Below are 18,588 nucleotides of genomic sequence, written 5' to 3' on the forward strand. Positions count from 1 at the left end.
TCCCACTGGTTTGCTCACGTATGTGCAATGAGACATGGAATGTTATGCATTGCATCACTGGTGGCAACAGTAAAAAATTGGAAACCTCCTCCATCCCCATTAATTGGAAATGCAGAAATAAATGCAGGGACAGCCATACAGCAAACATTATGCAGTGGGACAGAGAGTGAATGTCCCATGATCACGCACTTATAGAAACATTTCCAGGATAACTGACAAAAACAAACAAACAAATAAAAAACAAGGTGCAGAAGAGTGGAATGCTACATTTGGGTTTGAAAAGGGTGACATGGAACTCTTCATACATATTTATAAGAAACCTGGAATATCAGCTTATAGAACGTCAGCTTCACCGGCACAGGGATTTTTATCTACTTGTTCACTTCTGTGACCACTGTGTCTATAAGAGTGCCTGACACATGGCAAAAGCTCAAAAAAGAATCTTTTTTGCTTCAAAAAATATCGTTGGTTGAGTGGTCAGAAGGACACAAAAAACTAGGCACAGCGGCTGCCCCTGCTGTGGGTGGGTAGGAGGCTGAGGGAGAGATACAGGAGGGAGAGATTTTCCTGTATGTGAGGTTATGCTGACCCATTCTCCAGACTAAAACAATTAAGTCCAGCCAGAGCGGAGGAATTTCCCCTGAACCCCAAATTGTGCTGCAGGAAGAGCGAAAATTTGGGCACACTCGGATTCTAGAATTTTAGCGGTCTCCATGGGCCAAGAGCTTATTGATTACGCCCTACGTCTTCACTGATTTCTAGGCACCTGGTATCAATTCAGTGATGGAAAGTGTCCCAGTCCTTGTCCTTCCCCACCTTGGGGTGAGGGAATAAGTATAAAAAGGTGACAAACTATCACTAACTGCACCCAGATCAGAGAGAGCTGGGTGATCCTTATGATCTTATCTTGACCCAGCACGTGAACAACATCTCGCTCTGTACTCAGGCCTGTGGCTGCCCCTACATGTGGGTTTTGCCTCCTCCAGCACCCTGACCTTGGCAGTGTTTTCTCCACTCGGCTCGAAACCGAGATGAAATCAGCCTCGGATGTCTGTTTCTCTGCCTTAACTGTACCCGTGACTCTTTCGTTCTTTCTAACTTTAAGGATGTTACCCTCGTGTGCATTTCCTTATAAATGCAGAGACTCTCCACCAATGCAGACAAGAAACTGGTAACTGTGGTTGCTTCTGGGAAGGGTGGATGAGATCAGATTTATTGATTTACAAGTAAGTAAATCAAATTAAAATTGACAGGGCAAATTGTATGGGATGTAAATTATAGCTCAATAAAGCTGTTAAAATTTACAAAATAAATAAATGGAGAAAGGAGTAAAAGGAAGGAAGGAAGCAAGGAAGGCAGGAAGGAAGGAGGGAAGGAAGGAAGGAAGGAAGGAAGGAGAATGCCTGTCTCCTGTCTCCACCTAGTGCTGTGTAGCCAGGCCCTGTGCCTGCCTGGTCCGCAGCCCAGCCTCAGCCCAGCCCGTGTCCGCCTTTACTCCAAGCTTCAGTCTGGTCTCCAACCAACACTGATTTTAATCCTTACCCCTGCCCTGGCCCAGTCCCAAGCTCTAGCTCCAGCCCTAGTCCCCAAATGGTGCCTCACTCCAGTCTAAATCCAGGCCCCTAGCTCTGTCCCCAGCCCCTGTCCCAGGCACTAGCCCAAGTCCAGCTTCCCACCCTGACCCCAGCCCTGTCCCAGCCCTGGCTCTCGCACTCACTTGGGTCCCAGTCGAGCCCTGGCCCCAGCCCCTACCCTAGCCCCTATCCCAGCCCTGTGCCAGGGTGCCAGTGCCTACCTGTTGCAGCCTTGCAGCCGGTGGAGCTCATGACCCTGCAGCAGCAGCTGCTTCTCCAGCTTGTTGGTAGAGAGTGAAGTCTCCAGCAGCTGGATCTCCATTCGCGATGTTTGGTTCAGGACCTGCCTCAGCAAGCAGGAGGAAGTGGGGGTGAGAGGGCGTACATGAGCCCTGCAGGAGCCTTGCCCAGCAGCCACCCACTTGCCCACAGGCTCTGCCATTCCAGAAACTTGCTGACCTGTTTCCACCCTCCCAGTAGTTAGTTTCTGTGGTTGTTTATTCACTCACGCACTCACTCACTCACTCACTCACTCACTCACTCACTCACTCTGATTGAGCTTCTGATTGGCTTCCTGTTTGCTCTTCCTATCACTGTACGTGTCAGTTCCATTCCTCCTGATGCTCAGGCCCCAGGAAAAGTCCCTTTTGACCCCCACCTCCAACCCATCAGCAAGTACCATCAGCTCTGCTGTCCAAATGGCTACCTGACCACTTCCCTCACTCTCCATAGCCCCCACTTTGGCCCTCTGACAGGGTCATCAGGGAGGGGCCCTGGGGGGTGGGGTGGGTACAAGCCCAGGGGAGACCCTGACCTCACCCAAGGATGAGGTCAAGGCAGGATGACCTGGGCTGTGAGCCAGCCTGGCCGGCCACAGGCCCCCCAGTGCCGCCCGCTCACCCTCTGGTACCTGAGCCTCCACGTCGGTCAGCTTTCGGGTCTGGGCAGTGGTCTGGTTTAAGAGGCTGGTGCCCAGCTCCAGCATGGTGGCCGTCTGGTTCTGGACCATGTGCTGCTGTATCTGTGCCAGTTCCGACCTCAAGTTCATCTGGATGTACCTTTCTAGCTGTGGGGAGACCGTGGGCTGAGGTCATGGGTAGGGGCTGGGAGAAGGCTCCCGTACCTTCCATGTGTCTCCATGAAGGACATAGAACAACCAGGAGGGAACTCTCTGCCAGGCCAGGTCACCATTCCCTCTCACCTGGACGATTCCAGTAGCTTTCTCCCTGGCCTCTCTGCCTCCACTCTTGTCCCTCTCTGCCCAGTGCATACTCCACTCAGCAGCCAGAGAGATCCTGTTAAATCTAAGTCAAATCACATTCTTCCTCTGCTCAGAACCCTCCCAGGATTCCTCTCTTACTCAGAGAAAAAGCCAAAGTCTGGTATGACTACAGCTTCCTGCGTGACCTGGCCTCCTGCTACCGCTCTGATTTCCTTCCTTGGTCCTCTCTCCCTCATTCTGCTCCAGAAGCACCAGCCTCTATGACATCCCTCCAATACAGCAAGCAGGTACCTACCTCAGGGCCTTTGCACATGCTGTTCCCTCTGCCTGGAAATCCCCCTCTCACCCCCATCCCCATCGGCATGGCTCACTCTCTCATATCATTTCAGGTCTCTTCCTTCCTACCACTTATCAATCCCCGACTTTATATTACAATTTATCTATTGCCTGTTTTACCCTTGTGATATCAATTCTATGAAGCCAGGGATGTGGTCTTGCTCACCACTTTATCTCCATGTCTAGCAAAATACTTAATGCACAATAGGTGCTCAAAAAACATGCATTCAATGAAATGATGGAAAAGGGGGAGCCGCAAGGGTCAGAGCATAACCCCCAAAGTCATGCCCATTACCCAGCTTCTTAGCAGAGAGCCAGCAACAGAGAGTGGAGACACATCTTTCCTAATATAAGGGCTTGCAGGTCCATCTGCCAAGCTGGACTTTTTATTTTTCTGGCCCTGTTCATCTGCCAAACAGAGCTGATCTGGCCAATCTCCAAGGACTCTCCCAGCTCAAATGTTCTGGGATTCCATAAACTAATGTTCCTTTCTTTGACAGGGCTTCTCTTTTTCCCAAGAGCAGGAGAAGTGGTCTGGCAGTGAGACCAGGATCAAGCTGCAGAGGTGAACAGTGTGTTCTCAGGGCTCAGTGCCCCTCCTCCACTCCCTCTCTATTCAGCACACACGCTGGCCTCTCCCCACCATCTCTACTCCCTCCCCCACCCCCCGCCCTGGCTCCTTCCCTCACCCTCTCTCTCAGTCTCCCAAGAGGTCCCACAGGGCATCTCCCAGGGTTCCTGGGAAGACTGGTGCTCCTCAGAGAGAGGTGGTGACCTTGGCTGGAGGGCCACGCTCTGACTGGCTGCTTCCTCCTGCGTCTCTTCTCCTTTCTTCTGTCTCAACTGTCTGCTCCCATCCCTTCCTCCCCAGAGTGCTTTTGAGGGGGCCCGTTCCATTGTAGTGCAAGGTCAAATCCTGAAGGGGGCGCACGTGAAGGGTGCTGGCATTGATTAGAACAGTGGTCCTTGGAGCAGCTTCACCACAAGCTTGTGAGAAACGCACATTTCTAGGTCTTACCCTGGAGTCTACTTCCTGAATCAGAAATTCTGGGGTGGCGCCCAGCCCTGCAGGTGAATCTTCTGCTCACTTAAGTCTGAGAGTCCTGAGTGTAGAGGTCACAAATGGGACCGAGGACCAGAGTGACAAGCACATCCAGCTTTTCAAGCCTCTGTCCCGTTGGCCGCGTCCTTCCTCCCATATGTCCTTAGCCCCACATCCACCGTCCCCGGCAACACACAAACATGCTCCAATAGCTCCCATCTAAAAATCTAAAAAAATGTATTCTTGATCCCACAGTCCCTTCCATCTGCATCTCCAATTTCTCTGCTTCCCTTCAACAACCCAACTTCTTGAACAAGTTGTCTCCATTTTCTCACCTCCATCCCCACCCCCATCTTAAAAAAATTTAATAACATTATTATGGGGCACTTCGCATAGACAAAAAGAAAAGCATAAATAATACTATAATGAAAGCTGTGTACCATGCTCAAGAAAAAGTACAATCCATCCTGTCGCATCCTGTGCACCCCCCGGACTGTCTCCCCAACCCCGAGAGCCCCTTCACTTCTTCTTTTTTTTTTTTTTTTTTTTTTTAATTGGGGAAGGGGAACAGGACTTTATTGGTGAAAAATGGTCAAATTGTTGTCCTTTCAATCTTAGTTGTGGAGGGTCCTGTTCAGCTTCAAGTTGTTGTTCTTTCAGTCTTAGTTGTGGAGGGCGCAGCTCAGCTCCAAGTCCAGTTGCCGTTGCTAGTTGCAGGGGGCACAGCCCACCATCCCTTGCGGGAGTTGAACCGGCAACCTTGTGGTTGAGAGGACACGCTCCAACCAACTGAGCCATCCGGGAGCTCAGCGGCAGCTCAGCTCAAGGTGCCATGTTCAATTTTAGTTGCAGGGGGCGCTGCCCACCATCCCTTGCGGGAGTCAAAGAATTGAACTGGCAACCTTGTGGTTGAGAGCCCGTGCTCCAACCAACAACTGAGCCATCCGGGAGGCAGCTCAGCTCAAGGTGCCGTGTTCAATCTTAGTTGCAGGGGGCAGAGCCCACCATCCCTTGCGGGACTCGAGGAATTGAACTGGCAACCTTGTGGTTGAGAGCCCACTGGCCCATGTGGGAATCGAACCAGCAGCCTTCGGAGTTAGGAGCACGGAGCTCTAACCGCCTGAGCCACTGGGCCGGCCCCCCCTTCACTTTTTAACTCACCTTGTTGTGGCCTCCTTGACAAGGCAGGGCCAAGGCACACTTCTGTGTTCTCATCTTACTCTCCATCTCAGCGACAGGCAACCGAGACAGCTACTCCCCTTTTCTGGAAGCACTTTCCAGATGCACCTTCCCCTAGTTTTCCTCCTCCCTTCCCCCATCACCTCCTCTCTCACTCCTCCTTAACCACGTTCCTACACATTGGGGACTCTCATGGCCCAGTCCTGGGCCCTCATCTCTCTATGCATTCTCTCCCTAGATCAAGGGTCCTTATGGGGGAACCACAGGGTCTGTGAAGAGAATTCAGGGGGTCCGTGAACTTCAGTGAGGAATAAATTACACCTTTTGTTCACTAACCTGTAATTAATATTTGGCATTTCCTTGAATTATGAGCACAGGCCACAAACTACAGGTAACCCCTGTACAACACGGCATCCTAGAACACGATTTCGCTCTAACACGGTTTGAGAATTAGAAAAATCCATGAACAACACAGAGTGTAATAAGAGCTTTTAAAAGCAAAAAATATCTCATTCAAAATTAGGAAAATCCCCGAACAACATGGAACACAATAAAAGCTTAGTAGCGATGACGAAGAAAACATTATTTAATACATAGTAATATGTTATACTTTTGGTGAAAATTGTTTCAATAAAGATATTTCTCTTAATTATACAAATATAGTAGTATTTTTTTAATTTTTGGAACTTAACCCCCTTTTTTGTATGAGTTCTTTGTTTCGGATAACACGGATTCGCATAACACGGCATTTTTTAAAGGAACCTAACAACCGTGTTACACTACCTGTACAGCATTATTAGCCAGTTCTATGACTTCATTACCAATGGAAATCACACATAATTTCATATCATAACACAGGTGTTACAGCATCTTAAAATACTTTTTTTGCTCATTATAACTTCGAAAGTATGAACATTGTCAAACCCACCACTGGATAATGCTAATGCTAGAGCACAGACTCAATTGTATTACTTTGATTACAATTGCAATGTCACTGGGTGTTCTTATGCTTTTATTGTTTTGCATTTAAAAGTATTATTCTGAAAAAGAACCATCAGCTTCACCCAGGATCAGATGCCAGTGTCCGAGGCTCCAAATGTATCAGGTCCCTGACACAGGTGTTCCCATTGGTTATAGGACTTTCCACCCCTCTCCAGGCTGATGGAGCTGTCTCTGTCTCCCACCCAGACTTCTCCCCTGAATGTCCCACCCACTTGTTAGCAACTCAAGCAAAAGCATTCAACATGGAACAGTTGATTCCTCAGCTCCCACTGCCCTGGTCCCTGCATTTTCACGCCATTCTCCTTTGGTCTTTTCTCTCTCAGTATATGGCCCCACCCAGTTCTTAAGCCCCAAACCCAGACCTCATCCTTGACTCTTTTATTTTCTTACCTGCTTCATTCAATCCACTAATAAGTTCTGGCCACTATGTTCTTATTGCGAGTTTCGAATCAGTTCACTTCCCCTCGCCCCTGGCCAGGCTACCATCATCGCCACGGGGCAGACTGTCGTGTTCTCCCCACCACGCCTCTATCAGCCACCAGGGATTCTAATGTGTGACTGGCCAGGGAGCACCAGGGTGGATGAAGGTAAGCAGAGCTATACTGAGGCTGCTCTTGGACTTTGCCATGAGTCATGAACCTGCTGGGACCTGGTTAAAATGCAGACTCCTAGGCCCTGAGCTTCTGCTCCGTGCTGTCAAACAGCAAGTTCATTCCTGCAGTGAGAACTTTGCAGACACCTCTCTCAAACTTTTCATTTGCAGATGAACAAACTGAGGCCCAGAAGACTTGCTCACGGTCACTAATTGGAGGGCTAGGTTCCAAGACTCCTTGCTCAGGGGCTTCCTCAGGTCAGCAGAGCTGAGTGGTGGGCCCTGGGGGTAGTTTGGGGTCAGCTGAGTGACAAGAACTCCCTCAGCACCCTTACTGGTCTCTCACTTGCTGTAAGAGGCTGGGTGGGGCAAAGACCACCTGCAGCTGGGGCCCATCACCCAATTTGCCACACCCACCCACCAGCATGGGCCCTGGAATGGCTAATCCAGACCAAATGGGCCCAGTATGGCCAGGCTGGGGCTCTGGTGACTAAGAGCGGTCTGTATGGTGGGGCTTGGGTCTGGCCCAGGGCTGAAGAGCCAGTTAGAAGATTGGAGGAAGGATCCCAATGGAGGAACGGACCTGGGATGGAATCTGCCACAGCCTCCCCTCCCCTCATTGGACCTGCCCCTTCTCTGTCTCCCTCAAGCTGGCAAAAAGGGCAGAGATGGGTAATGCGGGCCTGGCCTCCCAGCACCTCTTCAGCCTGAAAAGAGGCTGATCTCTGGCCCTTGGGCTATCCCCCTTTCCCTTTGGCCCTGGGTTTGAGTTCTGGCTCTACTTACTCCAGCGGTGGGCCTCTAGCAGTTGAGGGCTACATTTCTCTGAGCCTCACTTACCAATCTGGGCATATGGGAACAGTAAAGCCTGCTCCTTCACGTGGAGAGGGCAGGGTTTGAAAAGGGCCTTGAATAAAAGGAGTTTTGACAGGCAGGAGCTGGGGAAGAAAGGTGTTTCAGAAAAACAACAGGTGAGCATCTATGTATGAGCAGTCTCAGAAGCCAAGGAGCTCTTCTCAAGCCTGCTTTTCTCCGGCATTATTTAAATTAAAAAGACCTCAACTGGCAAACAGATAAACAACTTCAGTCCATCCATCCAATGGACTCTACTCAGCAATAAAAAGGAAAGAACTACTGACGTACATAGCAACATGGGTGAATCTCAGATGTATTATGCTGAGTGAAAAAAGCCAGACTCAAAAGGCTACATCATAACTTTCTGGAAAAGTCAGAATCTGTGGTTGCCAGGAGCTAGGGTCTGGGGGCAAGGACTGACTACAAAAGGACACAAGAACTTTTTGGGGTATTGGCAATGTACTATATCATCATGGTGGCGGTGGTTACATGACGGTATACATTTGTCAAGACTTGTGGAACTATATGTTAAGAGATGAATTTCACTATCTGTGGAATAAAATACAATAAAAAAAACCTACCAAAACAAGGTTCTATGAAACATTCCATATATAAATACATATCATAATAACTATGTTCCCTCAAACTAATCCCTCGTTCTCTGAGTTTCATGCATGTATTCAATAGGCAATTATTTCTTGAGCACCTACTATGTGCTAGGCACTGTCATACTGTGTTTCCCCGAAAGTAAGACCTAGCCGGATAATCAGCTCTAATATGTCTTTTGGAGCAAAAATTAATGTAAGAGGGGCCAGTCCGGTGGCTCAGGCGGCTCTGTGCTCCTAACTCCGAAGGCTGCTGGTTCGATTCCCACATGGGCCAGTGGGCTCTCAACCACAAGGTTGCCGGTTCGACTACGCAATTCCCACAAGGAACGGTGGGCTGCGCCCCCTGCAACTAAGATTGAACATGGCACCTTGAGCTGAGCTCCCAGATGGCTCAGTTCGTTGGAGTGCGTCCTCTCAACCATAAGGTTGCCAGTTTGACTCCAAAGGATGGTGGGCTGTGCCCCGTGCAACTAACAACTGGCAACTGGACCTGGAGCTAAACTGCGCCCTCCACAACTACGATTGAAAGGACAACAACTTGGCTTGGAAAAAATCCTGGAAGTACATACTGTTCCCCAATAAAGTCCTGTTCCCCTTCCCCAATAAAAATCTTAAAAAAAAAAAATTAATGTAAGACCCGGTCTTATTTTATTATAATGAAATAACACCATATCTTATACAATATAAGACTTACATTAATTTTTGCTCCAAAAGATGCATTAGAGCTGATTGTCCAGCTAGGTCTTATTTTCGGGGAAACAGGGTAGGTACTAGGAAATCAGGAATGAACAAAACAGACAAGTTATTTGATTCCAGTGCACATCCACTAAATCCCTCAGTTAAATTCCAATAGTGATGAGTGCTATGAAGAAAATAAGAGGGCATAATGAGTGGGGTCGGGGGCAAGTTTAGCCAGAGTGGCAAGATTGATGGGAAAACTGGTGCCTCAGTTTTCCCATCTATTAATGGGCAAACAATCTTGCTTCATAGACTTATTGTAAGAAATAAATGTGATAATTCTCTCAAAGCACGTAGGACAGTGTCTGGCACACAGTAAGTGCTCAGTACATACCGGTTATCTTTCTTTATCCTATGCTTTCTCTGGGAGTCCGAGAATATTTTGAGTTACACTTTACAGAGGAACCAAATGATGCAGGTGGCTGCCCCAGGACCCTATAGCTGGTCAGTGGCACCACTGGGACATGACCCCTTGATCCCAGTTCAGCCCAACTCAGATTCCACAGCAGGGTCCATTCCAGACATTTCAGAGCTGGCTCTGCGGTTAAGCAACCGCTCAGAGGCCAGAGGTGCAGGCTCAGGGGACAGACCTAGGGCCTGTCTTCTCACATTTCCTGCCCAAGGAGAGAAGAAGGAGAGGGTCTATGTACATTCCAGCCCAGCCTAGGTCTGAGGCCTGGAAAGAAAGAACCAGAAACACACGGCCCTGCCCCAGTGGGATGGCCAGGCCAAGTTGCTCAAACAAATAAAACTGTCCCTCTGGGGGAAGCCTTGTGAGGGCCCCTGCGGCGGCTGTTCCCAGACCAACCCTGGGCTGAGGGCATCTGTGCCAGTCGTTTCTAGGCTTCCTTCTCGGAAAAATAACCTTATTCCTCCAAGAAGCAGATGCTGTCCTCCCACCCCATCCCCAGTCCCAAACAAAAAGCTGCCAGCCATGGGTTTAGGAAATCAAACCCCAAGAGATTTGATTCGGCAACATTTCTTGTTTGGATAACCGAAGGCTGAAAATGCCAGGAATTTACAGGCAGCCTGGGGCGGCTGGGGCAGCTGGGAGTCCCCAGCCAGTGTGGGAGGGTCTCAGGCTTGGCCAGAACCCCAACGCTGTGCTCCCGCGGGATGTGCTTTTGACCCACGTCCAGCCAGGCAAGGCCTCACGAATGCGAGGCTGAGGGTCCGAGTTCTTCTGAGGTTTGATGTCAGGGACCTGGCGTGAACAGCAGAGGCTGAGGACAGTGCCAGGCTAGGAGGCTCCTGCCCAGCCCTCCCCTCCCCTCCCCTTACCTTCTGCAGCCACTGCGTGTTGTTCTCTAGCACCTTCTCCAGCTGTCGCACACGCTGGGTCGGCCAGTCTCCTAGGTTCAGTGCAGTGGCTGGTGAGTCCCTTTGGAGGCTGTTGGAGCCCCTGAAGGCCTCAGGCTTTGGTGGGCAGGGCTCAGGCTCGGGCAACACGAAGGTGTAGCTGCATTGGCCGTGCTGGACTCGGTGTGCCCGGCGGCGTCCACCTGCCTCCTGTCCCCTCTGCTGGGCCACAGTCACGGTGGCTACAGTGAGAAGGAGGCTGCCCAGCAGCATGGCCGGCCGGGAGAGCATCCAGGAGATGTGGCGATGTCGAGGGGTGTCCGGTCAAAGCCCCCAGGAGCTTTGTCTACCCACCGCCCTGCTCTGTGCCCAGGATGTACCCACCGTGGCCAACAGTGTATAGGCCAGCACGGCTGCTACAGCGGCAAACCCCTGTTTGGCCAAGCTCCCTGCCAGGCGGCTATTTATACTTGTTCCAAATACCACAGCTGCTCAAACTCCTCCCACTGCCTCCTGCTCACATCCCCAGACACCTTCTCACCTCTATTCTTCCCCTTTCCCTTCCTTTCTCTTCACTTGCCTACACCCTGCCCTGTCCATACACTGGCCTTGCTTTGCTCTTGGCCAAGGCTTTGGAGGCCTTTTATTATCCAGTGGGAGCCTGGCCTCCCTGTGACAGGGGAGGAAAGAAAACAATACACACAGCCACACGCTGCGCACACACTCACAGACTCAAACACAGGCAAACACTAAACCCCCAATGCTGCCCGCTTCCGAAAACCCAAAGCAACTGAACTCTCTCTTCCTGTCTCTGTCTCTCTGTCTCTCTCCAAACCCACCCCCCACAAGGCTGGGATCTCAAATTTCAGCCCCCCCCACGCCTCCCCCATCTCTTCCTCCTCCACCTTCCCCCTCTGGTTCCATGTTAGCACTTGGAACACTAGTGAAATGACCCCCAGAGAGAGCAAAGGAGGAGGGCAGAGAGGTGAGGCTGGGGAGGAAGCAGCCAGTCCAGTCTATTTCAGGAAACAGAGAAAACCCTTGCAAGGCCAGGGAAATAGGCACTGTGGCCTTCTCCCTTGGGGCCTGGGGGGGAGGGGGGCTGGCTTAGTTGCTCTGACAGTAATGAGAGGTTGTTCTGTCCTGGAGCAGATTGTTTTGGGGCTACCTTTGGCTGCAGTGGGGAGACAGATGTTGGGGAGAAGAGCTTGGGGTGCAGTCCTGGAATCAGAGGTCTGGCTCTAAATCCTCAGCTGATGGGCAAGTGGGAGGAAGTGGGTTGGGCTGCAGGCCCAGCCTGGTGGCTGAGCGCTTCTCCTTCTGCAGTTCCAGGGCAAGCACCTCCAGGCTTCTTCTTTCCTGGAAGAACTGATCTTCTTACTCCTAGGAGCAAAGGTAGGGAAAACAGATCATTCCTGGAGAGTCACTTGGTGATTTGGAGCTCCTCAGTATTTGGATCCAAAGAAGAGGATTAAGTCACCAGTCTGAGTCTCACACAGCTGGCCAATCTCCAGAACCCAGCACTTCCCCAGGCCCACCCGCCTTTTCAGGTCCCTGCATTTTAACACCCAGGGTGATAAACAAGGGTTGCAAGCTGGGCAGCTGAAAGCACAGCCAGAGCCTCTCCTATTGCGCTGTTCATATCCCTGAGGACATGACCGGGAGTCTTCGGGGCCACTGATGGCAACGTGGTGTGGTCCTGGTAGGAAGCTCTCGGGCTGCGGTGATCCATCAGTGTCCCCAAAAGGTTGAGGGGTGAATCTGTGGAGCAAGAATCATCGTGTCCTCATGAGACTTTCCACTCAGGATAACAGTCTGTCAATTGTTCCCTATATCCACTTTTCACCACCCCAAACCCAGAGTCACAACACAATTGATAGACCATAAGGGACCAAAGGCTGAGCTTTGAAGTCACTCGTGACCCAGGCCTAGCGATTAAGTGCCCTGGTACTGAATCTTGATTTAACTTTAGTAGGTGAGACTCAGTGTTCTGATCTATAAAATGGAGAGAACCGTCCCTCATTAGTAAGATGCGAGGGAGGGTCTTCTCGTTACCAGAGCTGTGTAGTAAGGTACCCCAACACTTAGTGGTTTAAGACAAAGACAACACCTATTTTACTTATAAATGAGCAATTTTGGCCAGGTTCAGTGGGCACGGCTTGACTCAGCTCCATTTGACGTCAGCTGGAGCAGCTTGCAGGATAGAGCCCAGAACCATCCAAAAGTTCATCCATTCACATACCTGAGACCTCTGCTGGGCTGTCAGCCAGACCGTCTACATATAGCCTCTTCATGTGACCGTGGCTTCCTCATGGCATGGTGGCTGCATTCCAAGGGCGAGCATCTCCAGAAAGACCAGCAGAAGGCAAATGACCCTTTATGACCTAGCCTCAGGAATCACGCAGGGTCAACTATTCTATATTCTATTTATAGAGGCAGTCACAAAGTTCCACCCAAGTTCAAGGGGAGGAAGAATACACTACCTTTTGATGGGGAGTGGCAGTTTCAGAGTCTAGAGTGTTAGCCATTGCACAATGGAACCGGGAGTGGCAGCTTCGGAAGATCATGTGGGATGGGAAATATTGTTAGGAAATACACCCACCATAGGAGGGACTGATGAGAAAATGCCATTTAAGTATTTAGCATGTAAGTGCTCAATAGTTAGTAGCTGTTATTGTTATTACCCGTATTCTTAAGAAAGATCTAGCATCTCTGCATAAAAATGTCCTAGAGACCCTCCAATAGCAAAAGGTGAAGCAGGAAGTGGGGTTGTTTCCACTGTGGCTGCCAGAGAAATTGTCCCAGAGACACTCTGGGACTTGTTCAAAGTCACCCAGCATATAAGCACCCCGTGAGTTCTCAGCCAGGCACGCCTTGGACACAGCTGCCTCTGCTGTTAGCAACACTTGTTGCTCTTTCCTCGGGGTATCCACCTTGGCCTCAGTTTCCCCTCTGAACAATGGGAATGGCCCAGCTGTGCCGCTCCAGAGGCTGAGGGGATCAGCGTGGAGAGAATGTATCCTCTGCTGTGCTGCTCAGCCTGGGCCACCAGCCACATCTGTCCTTTTTCAGGCCTGGGGAGCTCAGTTGCCTCTGAGCCCGCATCTGGCACTCATTTCAGGACGTGAAGAATGAACCTGCCAGGTCGAGGGACAGATATCTTTTGGAACCTGGGACTCCCATGGAGGCGCAGAGGAGCCTGTGACCCAGAGAACCGATAGGCTCCTCTGTATTTTGTTTGTTTTTATTAAACAAGCACAGCATGTCCCTCATAGAAAAGTCAGAAAAACATATTAGCAAGAGGGAAAAAAATAAATATTGCCTGTGTTCTCACCAGCCGTAAGCAAAATCCACAGCTACATTTTGGAGTATTTTCCTCCCAACTGCTTCCCTCTCTATATAGATGCATATATTTTTGGATGCGTTTTCTAGCAAAAACAAACAAACAAACAAACAAAAAACCAACCAAACAAACAAAAAACCAAAAGCACATCCTCTAAACTTTAAAATTTTTTTTTTACTTATTTTGGATTTATCTTTTGAAAAAAGAAATCAGAAAAGTGCACAGAACAACATAATATAACCCTATATACCCATCACTCCAAAACGAGCACATGTCAACATTTTGCAAATTTGTCCTGGGTTTTTAAAGAAATGAAATATGATTAGAGATAAAGTTAGCATCCCTCATCTCCTCCTTCCCAGTCTCATTTTCTCTCCCTCCCTGACCATAGGCCCATATACATCCATAAATAAAGCATATTATTTTTGTTTTCAACACTTAAATATATGCTCCTAAGCTGTGAGCAATGTCCTGCTTGCACAGTATGTTTTCCAGATGTATCCAAATTCCAGAGGTAGATCTTGCGATGAGCATCATTTTCTTGTCACTGCTGTGCAGCGTTGCCTCATATACCCCTCTTTATTTATCCAGGCCCCGGCGGACGGTGGACATTTGTGTCGATTCAATTCTATCATTCCTAACAAGGCTGCTGTGGCTGTCTTATGCACATGCCCTGTGTTCATGATCAGAGGTTTCTCTAGGGTGCTAAGAAAGGAGCGTTCCTCCTGGCAAATGGAGGATACGCAATGTCAGCCTGAGGAGACTACCAAGCAGTGCTTCCCAGCGGCCAGTTACGGCCCACCATCAGGGCCCGAGCGCTCTGCCTTCTGGCCAGCCAGCCCTTAGCATTGTCAGGCTTTACTTTTGTGGCAATTTGGTGGCTGTGAAACAGTGCACGTATTTTATAGCCTGTTTTTCCTATTTAACACTCTATTATGAACTACTTTCCTCAGCAGGAGATTCTTGCCTAAGCACATTTCACGGTGGCATAAGCCACCGCTGGGTCACTGCTGAGATTTTCTTAACTGACTTGCTGTTGTTGGACACTGGGCTTTGTTTTTGTGGTAAATTGCAAAACTGACCAGGAAAGAAGACAGGGATCTCAGCCCAAATCTCAGCCCAAATTTACCTCTACCCTCCACCTGATCTCTCTCTCTCTCTCTCTGCACATGTGGAGGCTGGATTCCTTGGGAGAATGAGGCCCAAGCTTGAGTCCACAGGCCTTTGGAATGACACGGCACATTCCTGGATCCTGAAAAGGCTGTGGCAGAACAGAGGAAAGGAACAGACAGCCCTGAGAGTCAAGGCCTTCACAGACCTTGCCCTGCCTCTAACTTGCTGTGTGACCTGGGGCTGGTTGCTGTCCATCTCTGGGCCTCCCTTTTCCCTCCATTTGAGAAGGGGGCTGGTCTGACTCCATTGTTTTCCAGCTGTCTGTTTTTGGGCAAGTTATTTAACCTCCCTGTGCCTCAGTTTCCTCATCTGCACAATGGGGATGGCCCAGTCCCCAGGGTTATGGTGAGGATTAAAATGTACAGTGACTGGGGCTCAGTAACTGCTAAGAATTACTGTTATTACTATTATTTTACCATTCGATTGGTATTGTTATTGCTGCCTTTAGTATTAATGAGATCCTTTCTGAGGTCCCTTCTGGCTTCCAGATTGGCTTGGTTGTTGCCTATACCTCCACCCCTCTGCCAGTATCGCGGGACAGTGTTCACTTACTTCCTGTGCTCTGCCCTTGAGCTCCCTTCCACGAGAGGGACCCCATTTCTCCCTTCCTGCTCCAGCCTCGCAGCTTTCCTTGCTCCACTCCCTTCTGTAGGAGCTCAAGCTTTCCCCTCCTGAAAGATGGTTTCCACCCAGAGAAGTCAGGACCAGAAATCATCCCTGAGCGCTAAATGGCGGATTTGTTTTTGGGAGCCTGGAAGGAGCAGGAAGGAGTGAGGGAGGAAGTGGAGCCTTAAGCATTTGCTACCTCTAAGAGGACAGGTCTTCATCATATCCCAGGGGACTGGGTTGCCCCACGTTCTTTGTGCTTCTCTGCCCACCCTGACTCCTGGCCCAACCTCCCAGCTCTTCTCCCTCAGTCCTGCCCCAGCCCCACTGGAGAGCAGCAACTAGGGCTGTTCTCTTCTTGCCCCACTTGATTAAAATGCAGAAGGTGTCTCTGTCCAAAAAATGTAGCTAGGCCCTAATTGCTCCCAGCCTCGTTGGCTGAGTGTCCATGGCTGCTGGCTGCCCTCATCCAACACTGGACGGGACTCAGGGACGAGGGAGCAGAGGCCAGAGTGGATCACAAACCAGACTTCAGACTCCTGGTGCAGTGCTCAGGCTGTGCAGGAAACATTGTGAGTGGAGGGTGGGTGGGTGGCCCACTGATCCCTCCCCAGGCTTCAGTTTCTTCATCTGCACCATAGAGAGGATAATAGAAGATTTCATGCTTAGAACAGTGCCTAGCCCACTGTAAGCACTTGATAAATTCTCCATAAGACTAGCCCTCAGGCTCCCACTGTTTCCTCGGCTCAGCTTTCCCTTCTGAAACTGCTCTCAATCAGACACTTGAAGCCACAGTCCAGGGAAGGGCCCCCCAACTGCCCCCTTCAGAGCTCTACCCGGGCACCAAGCAGTCGCAGGGGCTCACAACTCCTTTATCAGTTTCAGGTGAGCCCCCTCCATGTGCTAGGCACAGCGCTGCATGCTGCTCTCTCTTTTCTTATTCTGATAAAACAACCAATGACTCAGTGACCAGAAAATCTGGAAGGATACAAAGCAAAGAGTTAAAATTGTGTTCAGGCTCCTTGCTGCCCCTCCCCCCGGCTGTCTACACACAGACAGCTCCCAGGATGCTCCTGCACTAGTGGCCCTGTAGCTCCCTTTGTTCTCTGCACAATGGGGTCTGGCCAAGCCCCATCAGCTCCTGAGCCCTGCCTCAGGCTTTTTCGTCACTGCATAGTTTACCAGCACAGTGGCTGGGCCACCCTGTCAGTGGAGCCAGGCCCTTGATGGACCTCTGGGCTGAAGCCCAGTTCCTTCTATTCTAACGAAACTGCAGGAAAGGCCCTCATTTGTGCCTCTTTGTCCACAGGGGCACCATTTCTCTAAGACAGATCCCTGGACATGAGGCTGATGGATGGCACATGCTTTGTGTGTGAGGGTACCGTCAAATCCCATCTCCCCAGCAGGCTGTTCTAGACTTGCACACTCACCGCTCCTAGCCATGTGTCAGGGCCCCTGTTACTGCGACTCCTCCAACCTGGCAGTGTCCAGCCTGCTTGTCTCACTTGTTTTCTTGTTCCATTCACGGTGATTAGAGGGCCGAGTGTCATCTCATAGCTGTGCTGTTGGTGCTTGTCTCTCAGTCAACCAATACTGGCTAAGATCCGTGTTCATTTCTGTCTCAGGGGTCACTGTCACAGTCACCTGCAGGAATCAGAGATCAGTGGGGAAGAAGTTCAGATCCACAGAGGTAGTGCAGGGAGAGCTTTGGAGTCAGGATTCTGGAGCGAGGTGGCCTGGGTTCGAATCCTGCTATGCCCCTTGCTGGCTGTGTGACTTTGGGCAAATTACTCAACATCTCTGAACCTCAGCTAGGTCATCAGAAAACCCAAGCTACTAGGAGCATCTAGCTCAGATGGCTACTGTGAAGTTTGGATGAGTTAGTATATGCTCAGTGCTTCAAACAGAGCTAGGCACATTAGCTGCTGGCATGCATACGTAGGCACCTACGTTACAGTAATGAGAAGGGCTGGGATATCAGGAGAGAGCTAGTGATAGCTATTGTTTATTCAACACTGACTTGCCAAGTGCTTTGTATGAACTGGCTTATTTAATCCTTATAACTAGGGGAACCTAAATCTCCAGGAGGTAAAAGGACAAGCTGGCCTAGATTTCAGGGCTGTTCCCCTCCAATGTGCTATTGTTCAGGTCTCAGTGGGAAGGGTGGTTGGTGTGAGGGTGGCCTGGTCCGGCCGGGAAATGGGAATTCCAGGGCTGGATCCTGGTCCAGAGCATGAGCCTTGATGAGGAACAGATGTACACAGAGTTGGGGCTCCCACCCACCCTTTCTCCGCAGTCTGGGGTGGCGGGTTGGCGATAGCTTCCAGATGGGTTTGGCTCTGAGCGGTACCTTAAGTGACTCGATCTGGGTCCCTGCGGGGGCAGAACTGAAGGCCTCCTTCCTGGCTCTCAACCCGTCTGGCCCTAGTAGATACCTGAGAAGGTACCTGGGTTTGGGCCAGGTGACCTTGGGAATGTCAGCCTTGCTCAGAGCCTCAGCTTCCTCATCTGAAAAACAGGCATTCTCCATCAAGCTGCCCTGGCAGAGCTGTTGTATGTTGGGAAACCTGAGGAGGAACATGAGAGGATCTTCCAAACTGTGGCGGGCTGTGCACACAGGACAGAATCTCCTAGACCAGGTGCCCGCCCCTGAGGAAGTAGAACTTTATGTATGTATGTATGTATGTATTTATTATTTTTGTGTTTTTTTAAATTTATTGGGGTAACAATTGTTAGTAAAAATTTTTTTTTTTAATTTTCTCTTTTTACTTGTTTCCTGAATGTATAATAGATTCATAGCACAAAATCCCATAGGTACAAAAGGGGAGACAGTGAAAGTGAGTCTCGCTCCCACTCCTGTCCTCCACATACCCAGAGCCTCCCTTCCCTGAGGCAACCCTTTTCACCAATTTCTTGTAAATCTTTCCAGAGTTATTTTATGCACATTCAAGGAAATCCACACAGGAATTTTTTTATCCCGTGATGGCAAACTTCACCCACTATTCTGCACTGTCCTTTT

The 18,588-nt window shown here is 50.0% G+C and overlaps 1 protein-coding gene across 2 annotated transcripts in view; it reads right to left on the reverse strand.

Moving 5' to 3' along the window:
* Positions 1-11,276, reverse strand: part of ANGPT4 (angiopoietin 4) — a 31,405-nt gene extending 20,129 nt beyond the window's left edge. The window contains exons 1-3 of one of the 2 annotated variants that reach the window (XM_019755202.2): positions 10,430-11,261; positions 2,485-2,640; positions 1,796-1,917 (exon numbers count right to left, since the gene is read on the reverse strand). In XM_019755202.2, coding sequence (XP_019610761.2) covers positions 1,796-1,917; positions 2,485-2,640; positions 10,430-10,738 — 587 coding nt within the window. In that variant the 5' untranslated portion in view covers positions 10,739-11,261. Of the gene's footprint in view, positions 1-1,795; positions 1,918-2,484; positions 2,641-10,429 lie in introns of both variants that reach the window. The other variant, XM_074317240.1, reaches the window with a different exon arrangement.
* Positions 11,277-18,588: the final 7,312 nt, after the last annotated feature.

Source organism: Rhinolophus sinicus, linkage group LG13 (genome assembly GCF_036562045.2).
Source record: "Rhinolophus sinicus isolate RSC01 linkage group LG13, ASM3656204v1, whole genome shotgun sequence".
In the NCBI taxonomy this organism is placed as follows: Eukaryota; Metazoa; Chordata; class Mammalia; order Chiroptera; family Rhinolophidae; genus Rhinolophus; species Rhinolophus sinicus.